The sequence below is a fragment of the Bombyx mandarina genome, chromosome 23, assembly GCF_030267445.1.
Source record: "Bombyx mandarina strain Sakado chromosome 23, ASM3026744v2".
Classification (NCBI taxonomy): domain Eukaryota; kingdom Metazoa; phylum Arthropoda; class Insecta; order Lepidoptera; family Bombycidae; genus Bombyx; species Bombyx mandarina.
This window is the reverse complement of record NC_143229.1, coordinates 12,859,044-12,878,393: the sequence shown is the minus strand read 5'-3', so window position 1 is coordinate 12,878,393 and position 19,350 is coordinate 12,859,044. Positions and strand designations below refer to the sequence as shown.

Genomic DNA, 19,350 nt, shown 5'->3' with positions numbered 1-19,350 from the left:
TATATATAGTTTAAAACTTTTAAAAAATACGCTGCAATAGCAAGCCGAATTACACCTTCTCAAACAATAGATGAAGAAGTTGCGCTAAATTTCACTATTTTTCTTAAAGTTTAATTAGTAGTAATTTGCGGAAAATTTTATAATTCACTTGTTGTAAATTCATTTTTATATTTTATGAATAAATATATAATATTAAGATGTTAAACTCATTAACATGCATGCATATATGTGAGAATGAAGTTCTGTTGGGATCTTTGATTTTACTCACACACAGTTTCTTCTCGGTATTTGTCTATGAGTTTTCTCTTTGTCCTAGACCATCTTTGCAACAGCAAATAATCACAATAATCAAAACTAAAATCTCGTAGTACGCAGAATCGATGCTTGTGCCACGTATGTGCTGCGACGTATTGACTAAAGCGCGTAAGACTCCCCGCGCACTAGGCAGCCTGGCTGCGGCAGCCAGACGATTATATAGCGTTGTATGGGAGCCCACGCACATAAGCAGCCCGGAACTCTTGGCTGCGGCAGCCAATACAACGCGCCTGTTGCAAGGCAGCCAATTGGCTGCGCGCAGCCAGAGCGAGTGTTGGCGAATGTATGTGGCTACTGTCAGTCCCCGCGCACTTGCTGTAGCAGCTAAAGCATATTTGTTTTGCCAAATGTTAGTCATATGACACAGCATGCTTGTACAATCTCTTGTATTTAAAAAAACCGGTCTGGGTATGTATGAACATTTTTAAAATAGTTATAAAATAAGCCTTTTTAATGCCGTCAAATATTTCGGTTGCCGCATCCTAACTGCGCAGCGAGGCTGCCTAGTGCGCGGGGAGCCTTACACTCAAAGGATTTCCTAAAAAACCGACAGCAGAGGGGAGCACTCGCAGCGCGCAACAAACCACTCGTTGCTAGCTGCGAGCGCCTTGTTCCCGTACTGACTGCATGAAAGTTCGCTTTGTAACATGTTACATTACACCCTGTAATGCTGGTCAGTACCCATCTTAAAGGCACATACAGTGCCGGCGGGTATTCATGCCGCCGGACTTGCCGCACAAACGACCCACCGGGCACCGGGGTGTGCCGGCGTCCGTTCGTTCCTGGCATTCGAGCGGTAGTGGTGTGCGGTTTGTTTAATAGGTATAAAACAAATTAAAATGTCCTTTAATTGGGACGACGAAGCTGTTGTGCTATTAATTGAAAAAAATCATTAAAATGATATTTTATGGAATCCCAGAAATGCAGATTATGAGAACAGAAATAAACGAACGGACGGCGGCTTGTATAAGCCGGCTGCATAGCCGCTAATCGGCATAAATCTGGCGCGCGGCCACTGAGGTAGCGCGCGGCTCTGTCGCCGGCACAGTGTGTCGGAATCTTTACACATAGTCACAATAGGTAATCAAGTCAATGCCATCAGAGTACTTTCCGCAGGCCTCGTTTGAAGAAGCACATGTGCACATGAGCATAGTAGTTTTTCGAAACATTTTAATGATTATTTTTGGTAAGTATGTACTAGAATAAGACTAGAATATCGTCTCCCAACTTGACTAGAAATGCAGTCAAGGTACCTACAAATTTTATTATTTAGTGGCTTCACCACCAATAAAATCGGAACGACTGATTGCTTCGTGGCAGAAATAAGCAGGTCGGTTGTAAAAGCTCATCCAGGCTCAATACATTCTACCTACTACCTACCCTCAATCCATGTGTTTAATAAAAGTTCTTTAATTTAAAGATATCTCCCCCTCATTCACTCTACCGCCCAGACCAAACCAAAGGACTTTAAAAAAACAAAAGAACCCAATAACGTTTACTTTAAATATACATTTCCTGTAATTTTATGCATCATACACAAAAAACACTAAGTTAGTCTATCGCAATTCATTGTGCTCTTAAAGCTCATAAAAACAAAACATAGGTACATTACGTAGATTAAAAATGTTTTTAGGTTAAAAGCAGAATGAATTGTAAGTAGGATCTGAATTATTGCATCAGGAAATTTAATGTGGCACCTAATTAATAGCATCACCTGATGACAAATGACTATCTTCCACCATATTGTAATGTGGATACAAAGACAGGTAATCTTTGGCAAATTTTATTACTTCTAAACATTAGTTTGGTATAGTAAAGTTCTAAACACGCAATCATGTTTAAGCATGTCTAAGTAAAAGTGACAGAAGTAAATAAATTACAAGAAAATATTTACGGTTTTATGCAATATAACAAAAAAAATAATCACGATTTTATTTATCTCTGCGTCTAAACTACTACGAATTATCTCACGGTCCGTCTGTTATGTGGTCACCGGAGCTCACAGTACGAATACCGCAACCAACCGAGATCAAAACCTGAATTGTAGCTTTTAGTACTGTTAAAAAACCTGTCGCTTTTACCTTGTTCAGACTTTACTGAAATACGACTAACATCGTGCAATAAAATAAAACTCTTTAATATTTACATTTATACATGGCGGTATTCGTATCTACAATTTACATTTCATTGAATTTAAATACATAGCTGCAAATTTTAAATATGAAAATACTTTTAGGCTATAAAAATTACAAAACGAAAACCGGCCCGTAACAAATCACAGACTCGAACTCTATTTGTACAGCCATACTGCAAAATACATATTTTTGTGGTTTGCTTAGGTTGAAAACCTTAATAAGGTCGGTTAAAAACTATTGTCAAAAGAGTACCTGTTTTTTATGCTACGTTTATACCAATCGTAATATTTTAAAGGTTAAATTTATAGTCTGCATTATGCACGTATTCAATGCATCCCACATCTGAATACTTGTTTTTAAAAATTTCACAAGTTTTATAAATCTTGTTTAATAATAATTTTAGCTAAAATCTAAAAAAAAGAACCAATATTAAAACTGGATTTGTTTAAAAATAATAAAATGGCAATGTAAAAACATTAACAAAATGATAAAAATTATAGGTACCTATGTGTCATAATAATAATTCTTAAAAATTAAATAACAAAAATTTCACTCATGATTTTAATTAAAATAAATTGCCTCTGGAAAACCCACGTATTCCTAACCGTACACCTAGCAGGAACAAATGTAATGAGGCATAATTGTTGTTATTGTGAAATATGGTTCACATTTTATGATAAGAGTCAAAATCAAGAGTGAAAATTAATAAAGGAATGATTTTATTTTCAAACATTTATAGCTAATTGTTATCTTAAAACTTATGAAGTTATTGTGAAATTCGATTAAACTTCCATGTGACATAATGTTTAGGTATATTATTAGAATAACGATCAGCACAGATTGGATGGTCACCCTGTGTGGCTAATTCAGACACACATTTTCATGGAAAAAAAGTATGCAAAAGGCAAAGAAAATATTGATTTCTGAATATTTACTTTTCATTTCATGTGATCACGTAAAATCGCGTTTAAAAAAAATGCGGTTTCTTCAAGGGAAGATACTTCAATGGATAAACTTTAAAAAGCTAACTTTTTTTAAACACAAAACCTAATCCAATTTGTTAGGGCCATTACACAATTGCATGAAATATTGGTGTATATTTTTACAAGAAATGCTTCCTTATCCATATCGAGATTTATAATCTTCACTTTTGGGAGTTTTCTCCCATCCTAAGGGTCACTCTAGTACTTTAGAATGGAAATGTCACTAATTGTTTTCCTGAAAAAAACTAACTGATTCACCATATTAAGTTTAGACCTATCTGAGAATACTTAACCCATGATTTCATGTCAGCAACAGTTTAGATTTAAATGGTTGTGAATTAAGGACATAAAGAAATTATATCTCCTTCGACACTGCAATAGTATAGATGAGTAATTAAAAATTTTTTTTTGTGTTTTTATCAGATAGGTACACAATGTTTTTTCACATTGTCAAAAGTAAAGCAGTATTTTAAATCGACACAGTTCATTTCTATTTTAATTTTAAAAAGTTATTTTTTTGATTAATTTTAAATACCATATTTGGGCCTCTCTAATTTACCATCAAAACTCAACACAACATGTGAATCCTGCTGAAGTTAATGCATGTGAAGTCATTATGAAGTTTGCCCTGGACTAGCAACTATTTTAATTTATAAACCTACTTGACAAGTTTGTGATACAGACTTATTTATTATGCACATCCCCGAGCTTCTATTACCTTATAACCTAATGAACTTAATATTGTTGCTATGAAAAAAAAATCTTTTTATATTTTTCAACCGTTGAAAATGAGCCATTGAATATATATCTACAAATATCACATGAAATTGAATAAATTCGGGCGCTTACATTAAGAGAACACATCTATTGGTCTTGGCGATAGTGTCGCTAAATGTGTTGGGCTTGCTAGGGGATCACTCAATTGAGATTCATTCCTCTTCGCTTCTAAAGTTGCCTGTTTTACGGCTTCTTTGTATGGTCCACGTTTTTTCTTATTGAAATGTAGCTGAAATAATAAAATATGTAGGTTGTTAAATATTTTCACTCTTAATATTTAATTTAAAAGTAAAACAAGTCATACAGAGCACGGAGCCAAGAAAGTTTATGGTAAATTTATTAAGAGAAGTGAATTAATTACACATTTCTTTGAATTTAATCATGTAGATTAATGGAAGTAAATGTGAAGAATGTATAGGGTCCATTTAAAGTTAATTTATATTAGTATTATTTTGATATAAAACTCAAATCACACCTTATAATCCTCTAAAAAGGGGCTCAGACTATCGCATGGCATTAATGATGATGTAGTGGATGCAAACCAAGCTACATGTGCTCTGGATGCAGATGTGACACTAAGAACTCTGCCAGGCCACCATGGGAACCCAATTACCTTGCCCCATACTATATCCCCAGGTGAAATCCTAAATAATCTACTACCCACCCCCTCTGTAGATGTCGGAGGAAATTCTGGTACAGTTTCACTCTCCCATTCATCAGACCCACTCTCGGTAACTTCATTTTCTCCACATTTCTCATAAGAGTTACTGCTCAGTCTTCGCAGATTTATTGATAGCTTCTGATTCATACAGTGGTCTTTAATATTTCGAAAGTAATCTATGCTCTTGCTTTCATTGCATTTGCTTGTGTTTTCATCACCTTTCTTTTGTGCTTTGTACTTCTTTTTATGTTTGACTCTGTGTTTATGTTTCTTTTCTAAATTATCTGATCTAGAAGGGCTGTTTGAGACACTGTTCCTTGGTGATAAAGCTCCCATATGTTTTGATGATTGTGGTGTTTTCTCACTGCCTTTTCGTGCTTGTTTTTTGGCTTTCCTAAGTGCTTTTTTAGCAGCTTTTAATTCTGGTTTTGTCATATCACAAGAGACTCCAGAATCTTCATTGAAATCACCAGATAGGGGTGGTATTTTTACAACAGTACCTTCACCTTCACCAAAACAAATTTTTAATGTTTTAGCATTTGAAAACATAGAGGTGAATGATACTTCATTATCATCCTTGGGATCTTGGATATCTACATTGGAAACGCTAACGAATGTTACTTCTTGTGTTGTATGTACCCTGCTCTCGTTTTTTAATTTATTAGTTTGTTTTTCACTAGCCTTTGAACTTTTGCTGGTACTTTTGACAGAGCTCGCGATCTCGCTAGGTTCTAGACGCGATAGTTTCGGTATGAGCATGCTGCCCTTGAGATATTTATTCTGCGATTTTGACGATTCAGAATGACAGCCTTCGTCATCGTCTAATTTGCGTTTTTTAGACACGTCTACGTTTTCATTGTTTTCGTTACATATCCCCTTGCAATTAGAACATAAGACTTTTCTCGGCCGTAATCTTACGGTCATCTTTTGCCTCGCCTGTGCTTTGCCCTTTGACATTGGTCTTTTCGGTAGATCGCCGTTTTCCCCAGCATAATCAGGATCCTGATACAGGAACCTTTGACTAACGGAATGCAGTTTATCTTTTCCATCGGTGGGTAGATCTCGTTTAGAGAAGGCTGGATGTAGACTGTATACCCCAAAAGGTAAGTTACTGCAAAAATACGAATAATAAAACGCAATTTCGAAGTTTTATCAAAAAAAAATCGATTTTGTAAGAACGTTCTATCATTAATATCTACCTTTTGGAGGAATCGAGGAGCACACCTTGAAATTTTTTATCGTCAGTGCAATAAGACACAACTAATAAATCGGCTAAAGCCTCTTCCACATTTACTAAGATTTTAGAATTCTTTTCAATCGTCATATCGGCTGTTAGAACGACAGCCGCCATATTTTAAGGGCTGCCACCAAAAAAAAATACTGTTGGCAGTTCCTAGTTGTTTTCATTCATTTATTTATATTGAACACGAAATTTTTCCACAAAAGATGGGCTCAATCGCACCTAAGTTTTCTTCCAGAAGATAGGTTATAGACGACAGAAGAGCGTAGAACAAAAGAAAAGCAAAACTAAAGCTAAAAGACAGAACATGATACAAATATCGGAACGTCGATGAAACCGATATTCACTCCATTATTCTTTTTTTTTTTTTTATTGCTTAGATGCGTGGACGAGCTCACAGCCCACCTGATATTAAGTGGTTACTGGAGCCCATAGACATCTACAACGTAAATGCACCACCCACCTTGAGATATAAGTTCTAAGATCTCAGTATAGTTACAACGGCTGCCCCACCCTTCAAACCGAAACGCATTACTGCTTCACGGCAGAAATAGGCGGGGCGGTGGTACCTACCCGTGCGGACTCACAAGAGGTCCTACCACCAGTAAAGGTCCTGCCACCAGTAAAAATTCTCTACTTTATTCTCCACTAATAGGAATTGATAGACACCGAAAGTTAATAGGAATGTTCGGGATCACACTGCCGTACGCAAAAAAGAGGAATTACACGGTAGGTTCTATCGGGTTCTTACATGGCATATTGTAGGCCAACACTCGACAAGGCTTCAGTAAGCTTTTTGGGGAAATCTGGTCACCGTCATCGTCGAACCCGTCGCTTACGACGAAGGGCTCGACGAGTAAATTAACTCTCAGACACAGCCCACTGAGTTTCTCGCCGTATCTTCTCAGTGGGTCGCGTTTCCGATCCGGTGGTAGATTCTGCGAAGCACGGCTCTTGCTAGGGTTCGTGTTAGCAACGTCATCAGGTTTGAGCCCCGTGAGCTCACCTACTAGTTAGGGTTACGCTGGAATAGCCTCTCAAGGCTACCAGCTTAGGTAGGAAAAAAAAAAGCTAGAATTATTCATCAACAAATCGCACTGACATATTGTTTGGTTGATTCTGCTGTAGCCATGGAGTTAGTATTACTAACTCTATGGCTGTAGCTTATTAGTAATATAATATTATTAGTACATAGTATAAAACAAAGTCGCTTTCTCTGTCCCTATATCTGTCTGTCCCTATGTATGCTTAAATCTTTAAAACTACGCAACGGATTTTGATGCGTTTTTTTAATAGATAGAGTGATTGAAGAGGAAGGTTTATATGTATAATAACATCCATTAAATAGTGGAGAAATCAATAATAAATTACAGTTTCCGAAGCGAAGCGAGGGCGAGTCGCTAGTTAATAATAATCAGTTCTTGAAAATGACAATTTTACATTCTACTAGGATCGATCTATTTTCACGGATAGATCTATTTTCGCTACTAAGCCTGATATTGTAATTTATAATAGATAAGTCTGCATGTCGAGCAGTGTTGGTTTACATCACCATTCCACGCGAGAACCTCCTGAAAGTAGAACAGGTTTGGCCAGGAAATTACCACATATGGCATGTAAATTTGACTACTACTGTTCCATAATTGTGTCGGTGCACGAAAGGAAAAAGTATCGACCAACACCTTATGAAATTTTCGTTCTTCAGCTGAGCTACGGACTTGATGCAGAAAGCAGTCATTCTTGATATGGCACGTCTCGTGAGGAGGTTTCTCACTTTAGAATTCTAACCACTGGCGGTCTGTGTTGTAAACACCGCCATCAGCTGCAATCTATTAAAAAAAAGTATTATGAATATAAAGTCGCTTAAAACATTGTATGTTATGGTTCTAATGAATATATTGTAAATATATCTATAAAGTTTTTTTTTTAAATCTGTCATATTTTCCTTAACTGTATGTATATTGTTACATACATATAATATAACATAATATACACAATAAATAATATATAGGTATAACACATTAGTAGACATTTTACTAAGTGAGCAGAAATATTTCTTATTGCACCTCTTAAAAGTTCAGAATAGCAACTAGACCGTGTGTAGTAGCGAACGGAGTTCAATATTATTATCTTAATATTATTATTTTCATAAATTCGATTTCAATTCACTATTATTATTATTATTATTATAAATATTAAGTGTATTATCTATGGTTCCTTAGACGTACATCCTGTAAGTACTATTAAGAAATTGGCATAGACTTATTAACTCCATAGAAATTGGAGCAGCTATGCTTAAGTAGGTAGGTACCATGGAGTTATTAAGTACCTACCTACTAAATAACTACCTAAATACTAACTCTATGGTAGGTACCTTATGTAAGATTAGGTAGGTACCTACCTCTACACTCCGTAAGCTATACCTAGGTACCTAAGTATCTATGACATATCTTGACTGATGAGATGACTGACTGATTTATATATATTTAGTTTGTGGGTCTTCTTGCTTAAGGGAATGGGATGCCAAGAATATGCATATTGAGCGTTACTACTATGACTGAAATCTCACTGGTAGTTACAGTGGTTCAAAGAAAAAGGCTTTTCTAGTGTCACGACGGGTGGGCTAGCTCTGCTACAAGCGGACTACTTTTACGAGACAAGTACTATACCTCCATGGAAATATATACCTAACACGTGTACTTATTCAACTCACGCTTACATTTATGGGATGCCTGGTGGTTGGTTATTTTTGTCGGGAAGTAGTCATGTGTCCGGTGTAAAACGAGACAGTCATCATTAAATTTGATACTTCCACTTCAGATCTCAAGTTTGATATTAGTATTTTCGTTGTGACCCTGGTTAAGCTCTGGTTACCATTCATAGGTAGAATAAATTCTATAAGATAAACGATAATAGCACTGAAGATAGGAGATAGATATAACGAAAATTTGAAATCGTCGTGGCCCAAAAGATAAGACGACCGGTGCATTCGTATCTAGCGATGCAATGGTGTTCGAATCCCGCTGGCAGGTACCAATTTTTCTTATGAAATACGTAGGTACTTAAAACAAATGTTCACGATTGAATCCACAGTGAAAGAATAGCATCGTGTAATAAAAATCAAACCCGCAAAATTTACTGTGGTAGGACCTCTTGTGCGTCCGCACGGGTAGGTACCACGACCCCGCCTATTTCTACCGTGAAGCAGCAATGCTTTTCAGTTTGAAGGGTGGGGTAGCCGTTGTAACTGAGATCCTAGAAATTATATCTCAAGGTAGATGGCGCATTTACGTTGTACATGTTTAAGGGCTCCAGTAACCGCTTAACACCAGGTGGACTGTGAGATATAAATCGATTTAAACAATAATTAAATAAGTTTATTTTCAAGGCTTACAGATTATAACCTAACCTCTTAAAGCTTTTTATTAACTCGCCGTTTGTATTATTTACCTCCACGCTCAAAACGCTCTATAAATCCATTCCACTTGAGTTTACGACAGTAACGCTCACAAGCAAGTGGAACGGGAAAAATTGCGGTCATGAGCGTGATGGTTGTGAACGCTTAGTGGAACGCACCCATTGTGATCACTGTTCGACACTGTCGGTAGCTTTGGTCAGTACTATTTAAAAAAAACTTGAATGATTTGTCAAATGTCAAAATTAAACAAGTGTTTTTTTTTACATTTTGCTAAACATCTGTTCGAACGTGAACGTAAAGTGCAATAAATAAAATAAAACTTGTATTTATGTGTTTTAGTTTAATTTAAAACGACTGACTTTCCATTTTAGTGCCGTAACTTAAAAAAATGTAAGTTCAACCAATATTTCATTTAAGTATTGAAATTTTTTTGGTGGTAATCATTTTACTTATATAATCAATTAACTGCAATTTGCCATTAGAAATTTTCGCTATTCGCAGCTCTTAACTTTATTGACAAAGAAATAGAGCAAATTGCCCACTGTCAATAAGATGTTTTTTTTAAATGTTAAACTTTGGCAGCGGTTCAGCTATACTCCTGACATTACTGAAATCCATTAATACCGGTAACTACTCAGCGGCAGAAGGGCTGTAAACTTGGCTGCCTAAGATAAAGATACCCAAAAAAATATTGTTCATGAAACCACAAATACATACATACATACATACCTTTTATATTTTATAAATAAATAATACTAGATATTTAGAACCAATAAAAATGAATCATCACATCTATAGGAATTAATTTTTTACTAAATAAATGTACTATAGTGAAAAATAAATAAACAATAAAAAAATAAATAAAAAAAATCAGTATATAACTATGTAAAGTGAGTGTTTAAATATTTATTTTTTGCTGAAGAAAATGCCTGAAGAAAAGAGAATAGACATCACCCAACCACTGTGGGACCAGAGCACATTTGTGGGAAGGTTCCGACATTTTGCCTTCATTTCCAATCCACTGCTGTCAATGGCTTCTGAGAAGGAACTGTATGAAGCTAAAGAATTATATCTAAACTACAAGTAAGTATTAAATTTATTTATAGAGAAAAAAAAGTAATCAACATCAAGAAAAAGATCCATTTTGGAACAACTTTTAACTACCAAATGGAGCGATATATCCTAATTTAAGCCAATGGCTGATCTTAAGTTGATAAATAAAGAAAACATTATTCAATGAGGTTTGTTGTGGTGTGTAAAGCCCCAATGAGCACACCTTTGTATATATGTTTGTTATCAAGTGATATTTTCGAAAACAATTAAAAAACAAATGAAAACTACTTTTCTAGGTTAATGTTGCATTTTTATTGTCATATTACTAGTTTTGACATTTTGAATATTACTTTTTTTGTGGTCACAGACCAATAACAATAAAATGGGAGATTAACTGTAAATATTGTTATATTAAATGTTGTTTGGTTTACTAGACATATGAGTAGCAAACGCTAAATACGTATCGTAAATACGATTGAGTAGAAAGTTGAAGTATATATAATACAAACAAAAGGCAATATTAATTTTACATATTTGATCATATTTTTCTAATCCAATGTTCAGAGCAGGTCGTGAGCAGCCAGGGACAAAATTAGAGGAAGTAATTAAGGCGAAACAGCTCTATGAATCAGCATTCCATCCAGACAGCGGGGAGCTGCAGAATGTTTTCGGTAGAATGTCATTCCAAATGCCAGGCGGTTGTCTTATTACTGGTGCTATGTTACAGTGGTACAGGTGAGCTTTTGACATTGTAAAGTCCCCTGAAATTAATATGAGGATGATTTCTGTAGTCTTCTTAAGAATAAAAATATAGTTTTTGGATTGACTGGATAAACATAAAAATCTCTAGGGTGTAGTTTTAAATACACATAAAATGAATGATAAATATAAAATTAATTATTTACAATATTTTATTTCTGCATCATTTCGAAGCAGTTCAATAGGGCATTAGTCTTGCACAGACATTACTTTCGTGATGACTTTGACTATATTTATTTAAGAAAATTATTTAAATAATAATTTAGAGAACTGAAGTGGTTTCCAATGATATATTCCACATTAGATTTCAATTGAACAGAATCAAAGCATTCATTGTTTTGGCATTGTCATTCAATTTGCAATAACAATAACTGAATACAATGTCATTGTGTTTATGCTCTCGTTGAACTTCGTCATATGCAATGTGAAACATTCTTGGCAATGTATCTTATTTTGAGTAGCAAATAAATGACAAAATATTTACATACTAGTAGATGAAGATTTGCTCTCATTGCAATATTATAGTCAGGATCTAAGTATGCTTCTTATGTGGGTCAAAGGTTTCAGGCTTTTTTACTATTCTAGAAGGTTTATCTGGTTCCTATCTGGTAATTCTTAGATACCGTGAACACTGTAATTTCAAATCTATTATCCACCTTGAAACACTAGGTTGAATTGAGTTATATATTTTTTTATTTTCTTATTTCTTCAAATTATTCACATAGCGGTACTTTACATAAATGTGGTTCGTCACAGAATCGAATGGCTTCAGAAAAGTAATACTAGAATCCTAAAAGCTGTTTTTCATTCATTTATACTCATTTACGTCTCTGAGTCTCCATAGCCTGTGATAATATTTTTCTAATACATGACAATGGTAATGAGTGCTTTTTATTTTAAAAGCTTAAGCATAATACAGGATAAAATAAAGGATGAATGTTAACAATTCCTAAATTGCTTTCATGATAATATCATGTCAATCTGGAAATGACATTGAAACAGAGTATTTTAAATTTGTCAGGATGGTTTCAATCACTTTAATATTATGATTATTATACATTGTATTGTACAATAATCTTCATTGGATGATAAAAGTATATTTTGGTCCTAATTATCTGAAACCATTGCATTAAATCAGATTGCATTACCATATTTCGTTTCTATGTGACATTGAAATAAATAAATAAATAAAGAACTACCCTTCTTGACTGTACTGCAGCACTATAAATAGTCCTATTTTAGTTAGAGTGATAGGCTACCGCGTTTTCCTTAGTATTCCTAGAGTCTGCAAACGACGGTAACCAATTACAATAAGATGAACTTTAGTTTCTTTTAAGTTCAACGGCAATAAAACAACTCTTTCAGAACAGCAACAGCCGTAGTCTTCTGGCAATGGGTGAACCAGTCTTTCAATGCTCTAGTAAACTACACAAATAGGAATGCCAATTCTCCGCTAACCACCAAACAGATGGGAGTGGCATACGTGTCTGCGACATCAGCTGCCATGACCACGGCCCTGATCTTCAAGTTCGGTGTTCAGAAAAGAGCCAAGAATCCTATTTTGGCTGTGAGTACTTTTTTTTTTTATTACTCATACCAATGGCTCCATGGTGAAATGCTACCAGAGGTTTTATCTTATGAACTTCCTGTATTGTTTGCGGAGAAGTAAGCAACTATTGTTGTCCACTCTGGATCCATAAATCGAATAGCACGTTAACGATGGTATCCACGAGCATTGTTATAGAAAATGGTCATTAGTGTGACTTGTTTTGAAGCGATTGAATGATGAATGTATCATAATTGAGATTTTTGCTTCATGTTTCAAGATGGGTAGCAGTATTGTCTTTATTTTCGATGTGGAATCCGGTGAATATTTATTAACCTAGAGGAAATAGAAATAGTAAAGCCGTGTAGAAATCATGTGGTTATATGCAACTACAGATTGATAATTGGAAAATAGTACCTGAACTTAGCCGGAGCAGAAAATTTCTTATGTCTTCATAAAACGTTTGTGTATTTGTCTAGATACTGAAACAATGTCTCAATAATTTTCAGATGTCACCATTAAATAGATAAGTAAGTTTTATTCGTGTGTTCCTTTGAAGTCCATGTTGTGTTTTAAAGGTTCCCAGTAGATATGCTTGTTCTATATGAGTCCGGTTATTCCTGTTGTTAAAATAACGTAGTTCACAAGTAACTTGTGGTGGAGGCATGCGATTAAATACCCAGATTCCTTGAAGGCGTGATGAATATTGGAGCGAAATAGTTTAAGCAATGTACAAATTTTAATTAAAAAAAGATTGGGAATACGTCTCTGCAGGTCGTTGACCTGTAGCGGTAGTTATCGTAAAATAGTGGGTATTTGACAATAACTTGAACAGTGGTCACAATATTTTCAAGATAAGTTTGCGTATTGTGCAAGATGCCTAACATATAGGCAGTCGATATATAGAGCAATATATTATGCAATATCATCTTCCTGTTTTTGATTACCTTAAATTGGTGACCGGGACGCGATGGTGGTCTTATAAAGAATTGCGAACAACTATTATGAACGATCATTATTTACGCTTCGAAGGGACGAGCACAAATCTACATGTTTTCTAAATTTCAAGCTCCGAATTTATCATCAGTATTTTAATTTTATAAGGCGAAAAAAGTTTGAGAACCTCCGCCCGTGTACCGGGTAGGTTAAAACATTTGACTGACGCATGACCTTGCCGACCGAATCGTCCGGTGACTGAATCAATGAATACTTAATCGCCCGTGTACCGGGTAGATTAAAACATTTGACTGACGCACGACCTTGCTGACCGAATCGTCCGGTGACTGAATCAATGAATAGTTAATTAGTTTTGTGTGTGAGCACGTGTGAGCTTACGGAGCGTTGTGTGTCCAACAGCGCTTTGTGCCGTTCGTCGCGGTGGCGGCCGCTAACTGGGTAAACATCCCGCTAATGAGGCAGAACGAAATCATTTTAGGTAATTATGTTAATTTTATACACATCTATACTAATATATACCTAAATCTACAGTAGTTTTTACGGATGTTCCGTTATAACTACTGAACCGTGCATCCGAATAACTTGAAACTTGGTATCCATGTAGAAAATACATGTATTTAATGGATAGGCTAATATTTATATGAGTGTTGGACTTCCTACACCAGTTGCGGGGGCGTTAATGATGAGAATCTTTGTGGAGGTGAGAAATAATAATGTTAATGTTAAATTCCCAAACTTATTCGGCTATTTGAACGAGATAAACTTAATTGAAGTTCAATTAAAAACATCGAACTATTTATGTTAATACCAAATAAAAAGGGGCCTTAAATTACAAAGATAAATGTTGCGTATTAAGCGAAATGTTGCTTAAACCAAATAGTCTATCGATAAAATTTCATTTCCAAATTAGTATTAAAAAAAGTTCATATTAAATTATTTTCAAAACGATATTTATCTGAAATTAGAAGCTTAGAACTCAAATAGCGCGTGTGTTCAGGTCTGGACGTTTCTGACGAGAGCGGGAGGGTCATCGGGAAGTCTCAGATCGCACCCGTCAAGGGGATCTCGCAAGTCGTCACGTCGCGGTAATGCTCTTTATCTGTCTATGTCTGTCTTTGTCTATCCTTGTCTTTCCTTGTCGAAATGTTCAATCAATTGTGGCGGTGGCCATCATAAGACACAAGATGTTTGACAGATGTCTCAATTTCGCTACGACATTATCAAGATAAGCTTGCATATATACAAGTTCCGAACAACAACATTCGAACCGTCGGTCTACCGGGCAATATCACCCGTTTGATGGAAGATCTCTCTTTCGCTTTTATATCACTTTAATACAATTGGAAACGTTTACGTTAAGGCTGAGAGAATAAAAGAAGATAAAAACTATTTAAAAAAAAAACCCCAGGATCATAATGTGCGCACCGGGAATGCTGCTCCTGCCGGTGATAATGGAGAAACTGGAACCGAAACCCTGGATGCAGAGGATCCGGTGGGCGCACATCGGCATACAGACTGCCATTGTGGGCATGTTGTGAGTACTCCCTAATGAGCCTCCCTATTATTACCCTCTACTATTATTCCCTGTTAACCTCCCTACGTGTGGCGAGCTTAACTCGCGCCCAGCGTAGGTACAATATCTTTTTAACGCCCTTTTTATTAGACTATTAGTGTTTATTTTTAATACGTTTTTATTAGCTTCAGACTCAGACTTCAGTTAATATGTAACGGAATCTTTGAACATGATTTTGACCCCCTTCAAAATGTCGGATTAACTTGAAATTCGGTATACTTAATAAGTACCGATGACAATGCAATACTAAAAAAAAGTTGAATAAAAATATTGAAAAATTGAAATTCAACTAAAAATTGAAAAATAAATAATAGTTTAAAAAAAACTAACAAAATACGCTTTTATAGAAAATCCAACTAAAATAGAAAATAAATTTTAATTAATTAAAAATAGTGTAAGAAAAAATGATTTTATTGTAAAAAAAGCGTGCATGGTCTCAGTAGTTATATATATTTTATGAACAAATATGAGTAGAAGGGTTATTTTGATAATATCCTCACAGCACCCCACGCTTTTTTCACAATAAAATCATTTTTTTATCTCTTTTTATTTACGAATTAACATTTATTATATTAATTCTTCTTCTTTCTTTCCTGTTACCCTCTGCTGGGGTGTAGGGCTCGAATCAAATCCTTCCATTTGCATCGGTCTTTGTTGTTATAACAAGTACACTGGCGTTATTATATTACGCTGGCACTAAATTTAAAAATATATTTGACAGAAGAAAATGAAAATTATCCAGCAATTTTTTATTTTACGGATCATTTGGCGTTCTTTTGTGAGTAGCGCCCGTGACATTTTCTCTCCCTTTGCTCCCCCCTCGGTACGCCACTGCATATGCGTTATACTTAGCTTGGCTTAGAGGTATCACAATGGAAAATCAATCACAAGATATAAGACCGAAGTTTCCGTTGTATAGTATACAACGGAAACTTCGGTTATAACGTCTCTCTTTCTCTCTCTCTTCAAATCGAACCGGCAGCCAGCCTCGCCACAGAAGAAAGCACGCTGCTAGTATTTACAATTAACTTTAACAATAAACTTGAGATTTAGATTTAGATCAGTGATACCTTCCCATTTTAATTCCAGCTTGACGTTCATGGTGCCGACGGCGTGCGCGATATTCCCGCAGAAATGGTTAGTTTGAATTTATGTGATCAATGATTAGTTAATATGGGTTGTTGGATATGCTGGAGCAGAGGCCATTCGTGCTTGGACGCCGTGCGATAACAGACTCTGTTAAGCAGAGAACATTGTCTCATAGCATCCAGCTCTGAAGTGTACCGCCCCCTATGCTCTCTGACCAGGGTCTGTTGCGTCCTCGATGCTACTGACGCTAAAAAACCGCCACCCGTACCTACGCCGGCCGTCTTCAAAGCAACAAATATAGCTGTTTATATTTATTAAAAACGAGTGGTAGTCGAATTTCGACTATAATTAATTTAAATTATAAGTTTGAACATTATTATGGTTCTATTGTCAAATACTATTGTATTCTATAATCAGAGTTCTACACTATGGACAAATAAGAATAAAGACAAAAAAAAAATAATCTATTCTCAATTTGACCACGTATTTTTTATGCAAAATTAAAAAAACATTAACATTCTGAACTCCTCTATATTCTCTATAAGTGTGGGAAATTCCATACTCCACCGTCCGCGCAATTTTCGTAAAAAGTGGTACAATGTTTTTGCTTCACTTATTAATATATAGATAAAAGTGAGAAATGGTCTTCACTAGGGCGCTTAGTGAGTCTGCAAAAAGAAGCGGCGATGTCCACGGACCCTGGCAACAGGTCAACATAACCTAATCCTGTCCATCATCTAGTGCAATAAAAAATACTAACACATTATTTTGTTTACAGCAAACTCTCCATTGACACAATAAAACGTTTAGAGAAAGATAATTATGAAGAAATATTGAGAAACACAGGCGGTAGTCCACCGCCATACGTCTACTTCAACAAGGGCTTGTAGATTAGTATTCGTGAGTATACTTTGTTGATCCGTTTCGAAGAATTTCATTATAGAGTTTTATTTGATTTTTGGAATCTCATTAGTCTAGCAACACTGGCACCGGACTGAGCTGAGGCTCGGATAATCTGTGCAAAATGGTACCGCACTAAAAAGATTTGAAACTAAAAACAAACTGTATAATATTTTTGGAACCATAGGAACCTCAGTCTATCAACTGTACCACGTCTCAAGTTATATTTGGCATACTATAATTTGTGATTAGCAATACAATAATATTTAATATTAGACTACGATTCTACTTCATATTGCAGCTTTGAAGTTAAAGAGAATATTTGTGGAAGCTTTATGCCGCCAGCAATTTTAAGTTAATGTTGTCATTATTAATTTGATAATGTTCCCATTTCATTCTGTACATAAAGCTATCTAATTTTACTTGAAGATATTATTTTGCATTTTTTTAAATTAAATAATCTAGTATTTTATGTAAATGAAGTATTGTCAAACATTATAAATGTTTATTGTATTATTTTAATAGAAAAAGAATTTACTTCTCTGTGATTCTACTTCTAAATGAGTATTATTATTCGAATACCTTATATAGTAGATCTGTTATTTTTTTAATTTTTTTTAAAATAATCTATAGTTTTTGCTTGCCTGTATTTTTTATGCAAATGGTGTGAAAATATTAATTTTGTTACAATTTCATATTTTGCAATAATGTACTGTAAGAATAATTAATTAATTTTTGAAACCTAGAATAGGAAACTACATATATCAATTAGAAATTGTCCATAGTACAAACGCAGCAATGTAAAGCAATAGATTAAATAAATAAATAAATAAATGCTCACCATTGCTCATTAACGTCAGCTGCAGGGGACTCCTCAAACCTCCTGTGAGAACTCAAATCTATAAAGAATGACGTGTCAAAGTGCTCAGACATTTCAATTAGTACACTAATTAATGATCAATTATTTGGAATTTATAATTAACACTCATGCTAATGATCTTACATTAAACAAAGCTGAAATGATTTAATGAGTGCATCATGATTTAGGTGATTCGTTTTCATCTTCATTAATTTACAAAAGTATATTCGTTGTCCGGTCCACGTTTTTTTTAATTATTTTATATAGAGGCATCGATGGAGTTGGTTTATATTTTTTTTATTTTAAATTTACATTCCGTCATGTATTTCTTAAAAAAGGCTAACTTATTACAAATTTATTCTCTTTGTACTTATGTTCGTTACTAAATTCTTTAGTAAAGATAGTTATTAGCAAGTTTGTATTAAATTTGGTTCCTTTTTGGTTTTGGACTAATTTCTAATGTTTTTTGTTTTTTTTTACTATTTTATTTAGTTATGTGTTTTATAAATATCTAAAACCTAATATATATTATATGCGAAGTGAATCTACGATTGTGGTGTTGGCAACACATGTTTGCATAATCTGTATTGCAGATTGTTAAATCTATTGGAATTGATTTTTATTGTTAATGAATACATAGTACAGGGAATAAAGACATTTTTAAGTGAAATACAAAAGCTTAGTATCCACACTTATTAGGTGAGACTATACATTTTATTTAGAACATAGAACATAGATTTGCTGAGGTATATTTTCCGGATTTTTGTTATTATTCCTTGTACCATAATAGTTTTAGGCGAATCGGTTTTAGACTAGTGTGTTGCGAATTACAGACAATAAATTATTAGAAGGAAATGTTTAGTTTTAATTCCTCTAAGTGAATTTTTGGAAGCAGTTTTCATTTGAAATCCCTTATGTGGAATTGGTAATGAACTGGCTGCATTTAGTTAAACCGTATTTGTAGATTAGTTCAAAGAACAGGGAAGTATGAAAACCTGAAAATGACTTTTTTAAAATCGACACAGTTAACTTTTTTTTATTAAAACTTTTAATTGATAAGCGGAAACCAGTTACAGCCTTAATTG

The 19,350-nt window shown here is 34.7% G+C and overlaps 2 protein-coding genes across 4 annotated transcripts; one reads left to right on the top strand and one right to left on the bottom strand.

The window, feature by feature from the left end:
• Window positions 1–1,796: 1,796 nt before the first annotated feature.
• On the bottom strand, window positions 1,797–6,459 carry LOC149500202 (uncharacterized). 2 transcript variants are annotated; one of them, XM_089737754.1, is made up of 3 exons: window positions 6,071–6,459; window positions 4,686–5,982; window positions 1,797–4,439 (listed from the first exon to the last, which is right to left on the bottom strand). In XM_089737754.1, exons 1-3 carry the CDS (start codon window positions 6,220–6,222, stop codon window positions 4,284–4,286), a joined length of 1,605 nt encoding a protein of 534 aa, XP_089593880.1. In that variant the 5' UTR covers window positions 6,223–6,459; the 3' UTR covers window positions 1,797–4,283. The 2 variants fall into 2 exon arrangements, with proteins under 2 accessions (XP_089593880.1, XP_089593881.1); XM_089737755.1 differs by having other exon boundaries at window positions 4,875–5,982; window positions 6,071–6,457.
• A 3,037-nt stretch (window positions 6,460–9,496) lies between these two features.
• Sfxn2 (sideroflexin 2) lies at window positions 9,497–19,120 on the top strand. 2 transcript variants are annotated; one of them, XM_089737751.1, is made up of 10 exons: window positions 9,497–9,919; window positions 10,452–10,612; window positions 11,147–11,317; window positions 12,707–12,908; window positions 14,244–14,322; window positions 14,842–14,929; window positions 15,253–15,378; window positions 16,507–16,554; window positions 17,285–17,406; window positions 17,708–19,120. In XM_089737751.1, exons 2-9 carry the CDS (start codon window positions 10,455–10,457, stop codon window positions 17,394–17,396), a joined length of 984 nt encoding a protein of 327 aa, XP_089593877.1. In that variant the 5' UTR covers window positions 9,497–9,919; window positions 10,452–10,454; the 3' UTR covers window positions 17,397–17,406; window positions 17,708–19,120. The 2 variants fall into 2 exon arrangements, with proteins under 2 accessions (XP_089593877.1, XP_089593876.1); XM_089737750.1 differs by having other exon boundaries at window positions 9,499–9,919; window positions 17,285–19,120.
• The last annotated feature ends 230 nt before the right edge of the window (window positions 19,121–19,350 follow it).

What these genes read in the sequence shown, in the direction of transcription:
- LOC149500202 (XM_089737754.1), bottom strand. Translation starts at nt 6,222, where the DNA reads ATGGCGGCTGTCGTTCTAACAGCCGATATGACGATTGAAAAGAATTCT. An exon ending in CTCCTCGATTCCTCCAAAAG is followed by an intron (nt 5,983 to 6,070) that starts GTAGATATTAAT and finishes GTATTTTTGCAG; the next exon opens with TAACTTACCTTTTGGGGTAT. An exon ending in CCTTTTTAGAGGATTATAAG is followed by an intron (nt 4,440 to 4,685) that starts GTGTGATTTGAG and finishes TTATTATTTCAG; the next exon opens with CTACATTTCAATAAGAAAAA.
- Sfxn2 (XM_089737751.1), top strand. Translation starts at nt 10,455, where the DNA reads ATGCCTGAAGAAAAGAGAATAGACATCACCCAACCACTGTGGGACCAG. An exon ending in GCAGAACGAAATCATTTTAG is followed by an intron (nt 14,323 to 14,841) that starts GTAATTATGTTA and finishes GCGTGTGTTCAG; the next exon opens with GTCTGGACGTTTCTGACGAG. An exon ending in ACTGCCATTGTGGGCATGTT is followed by an intron (nt 15,379 to 16,506) that starts GTGAGTACTCCC and finishes TTTTAATTCCAG; the next exon opens with CTTGACGTTCATGGTGCCGA.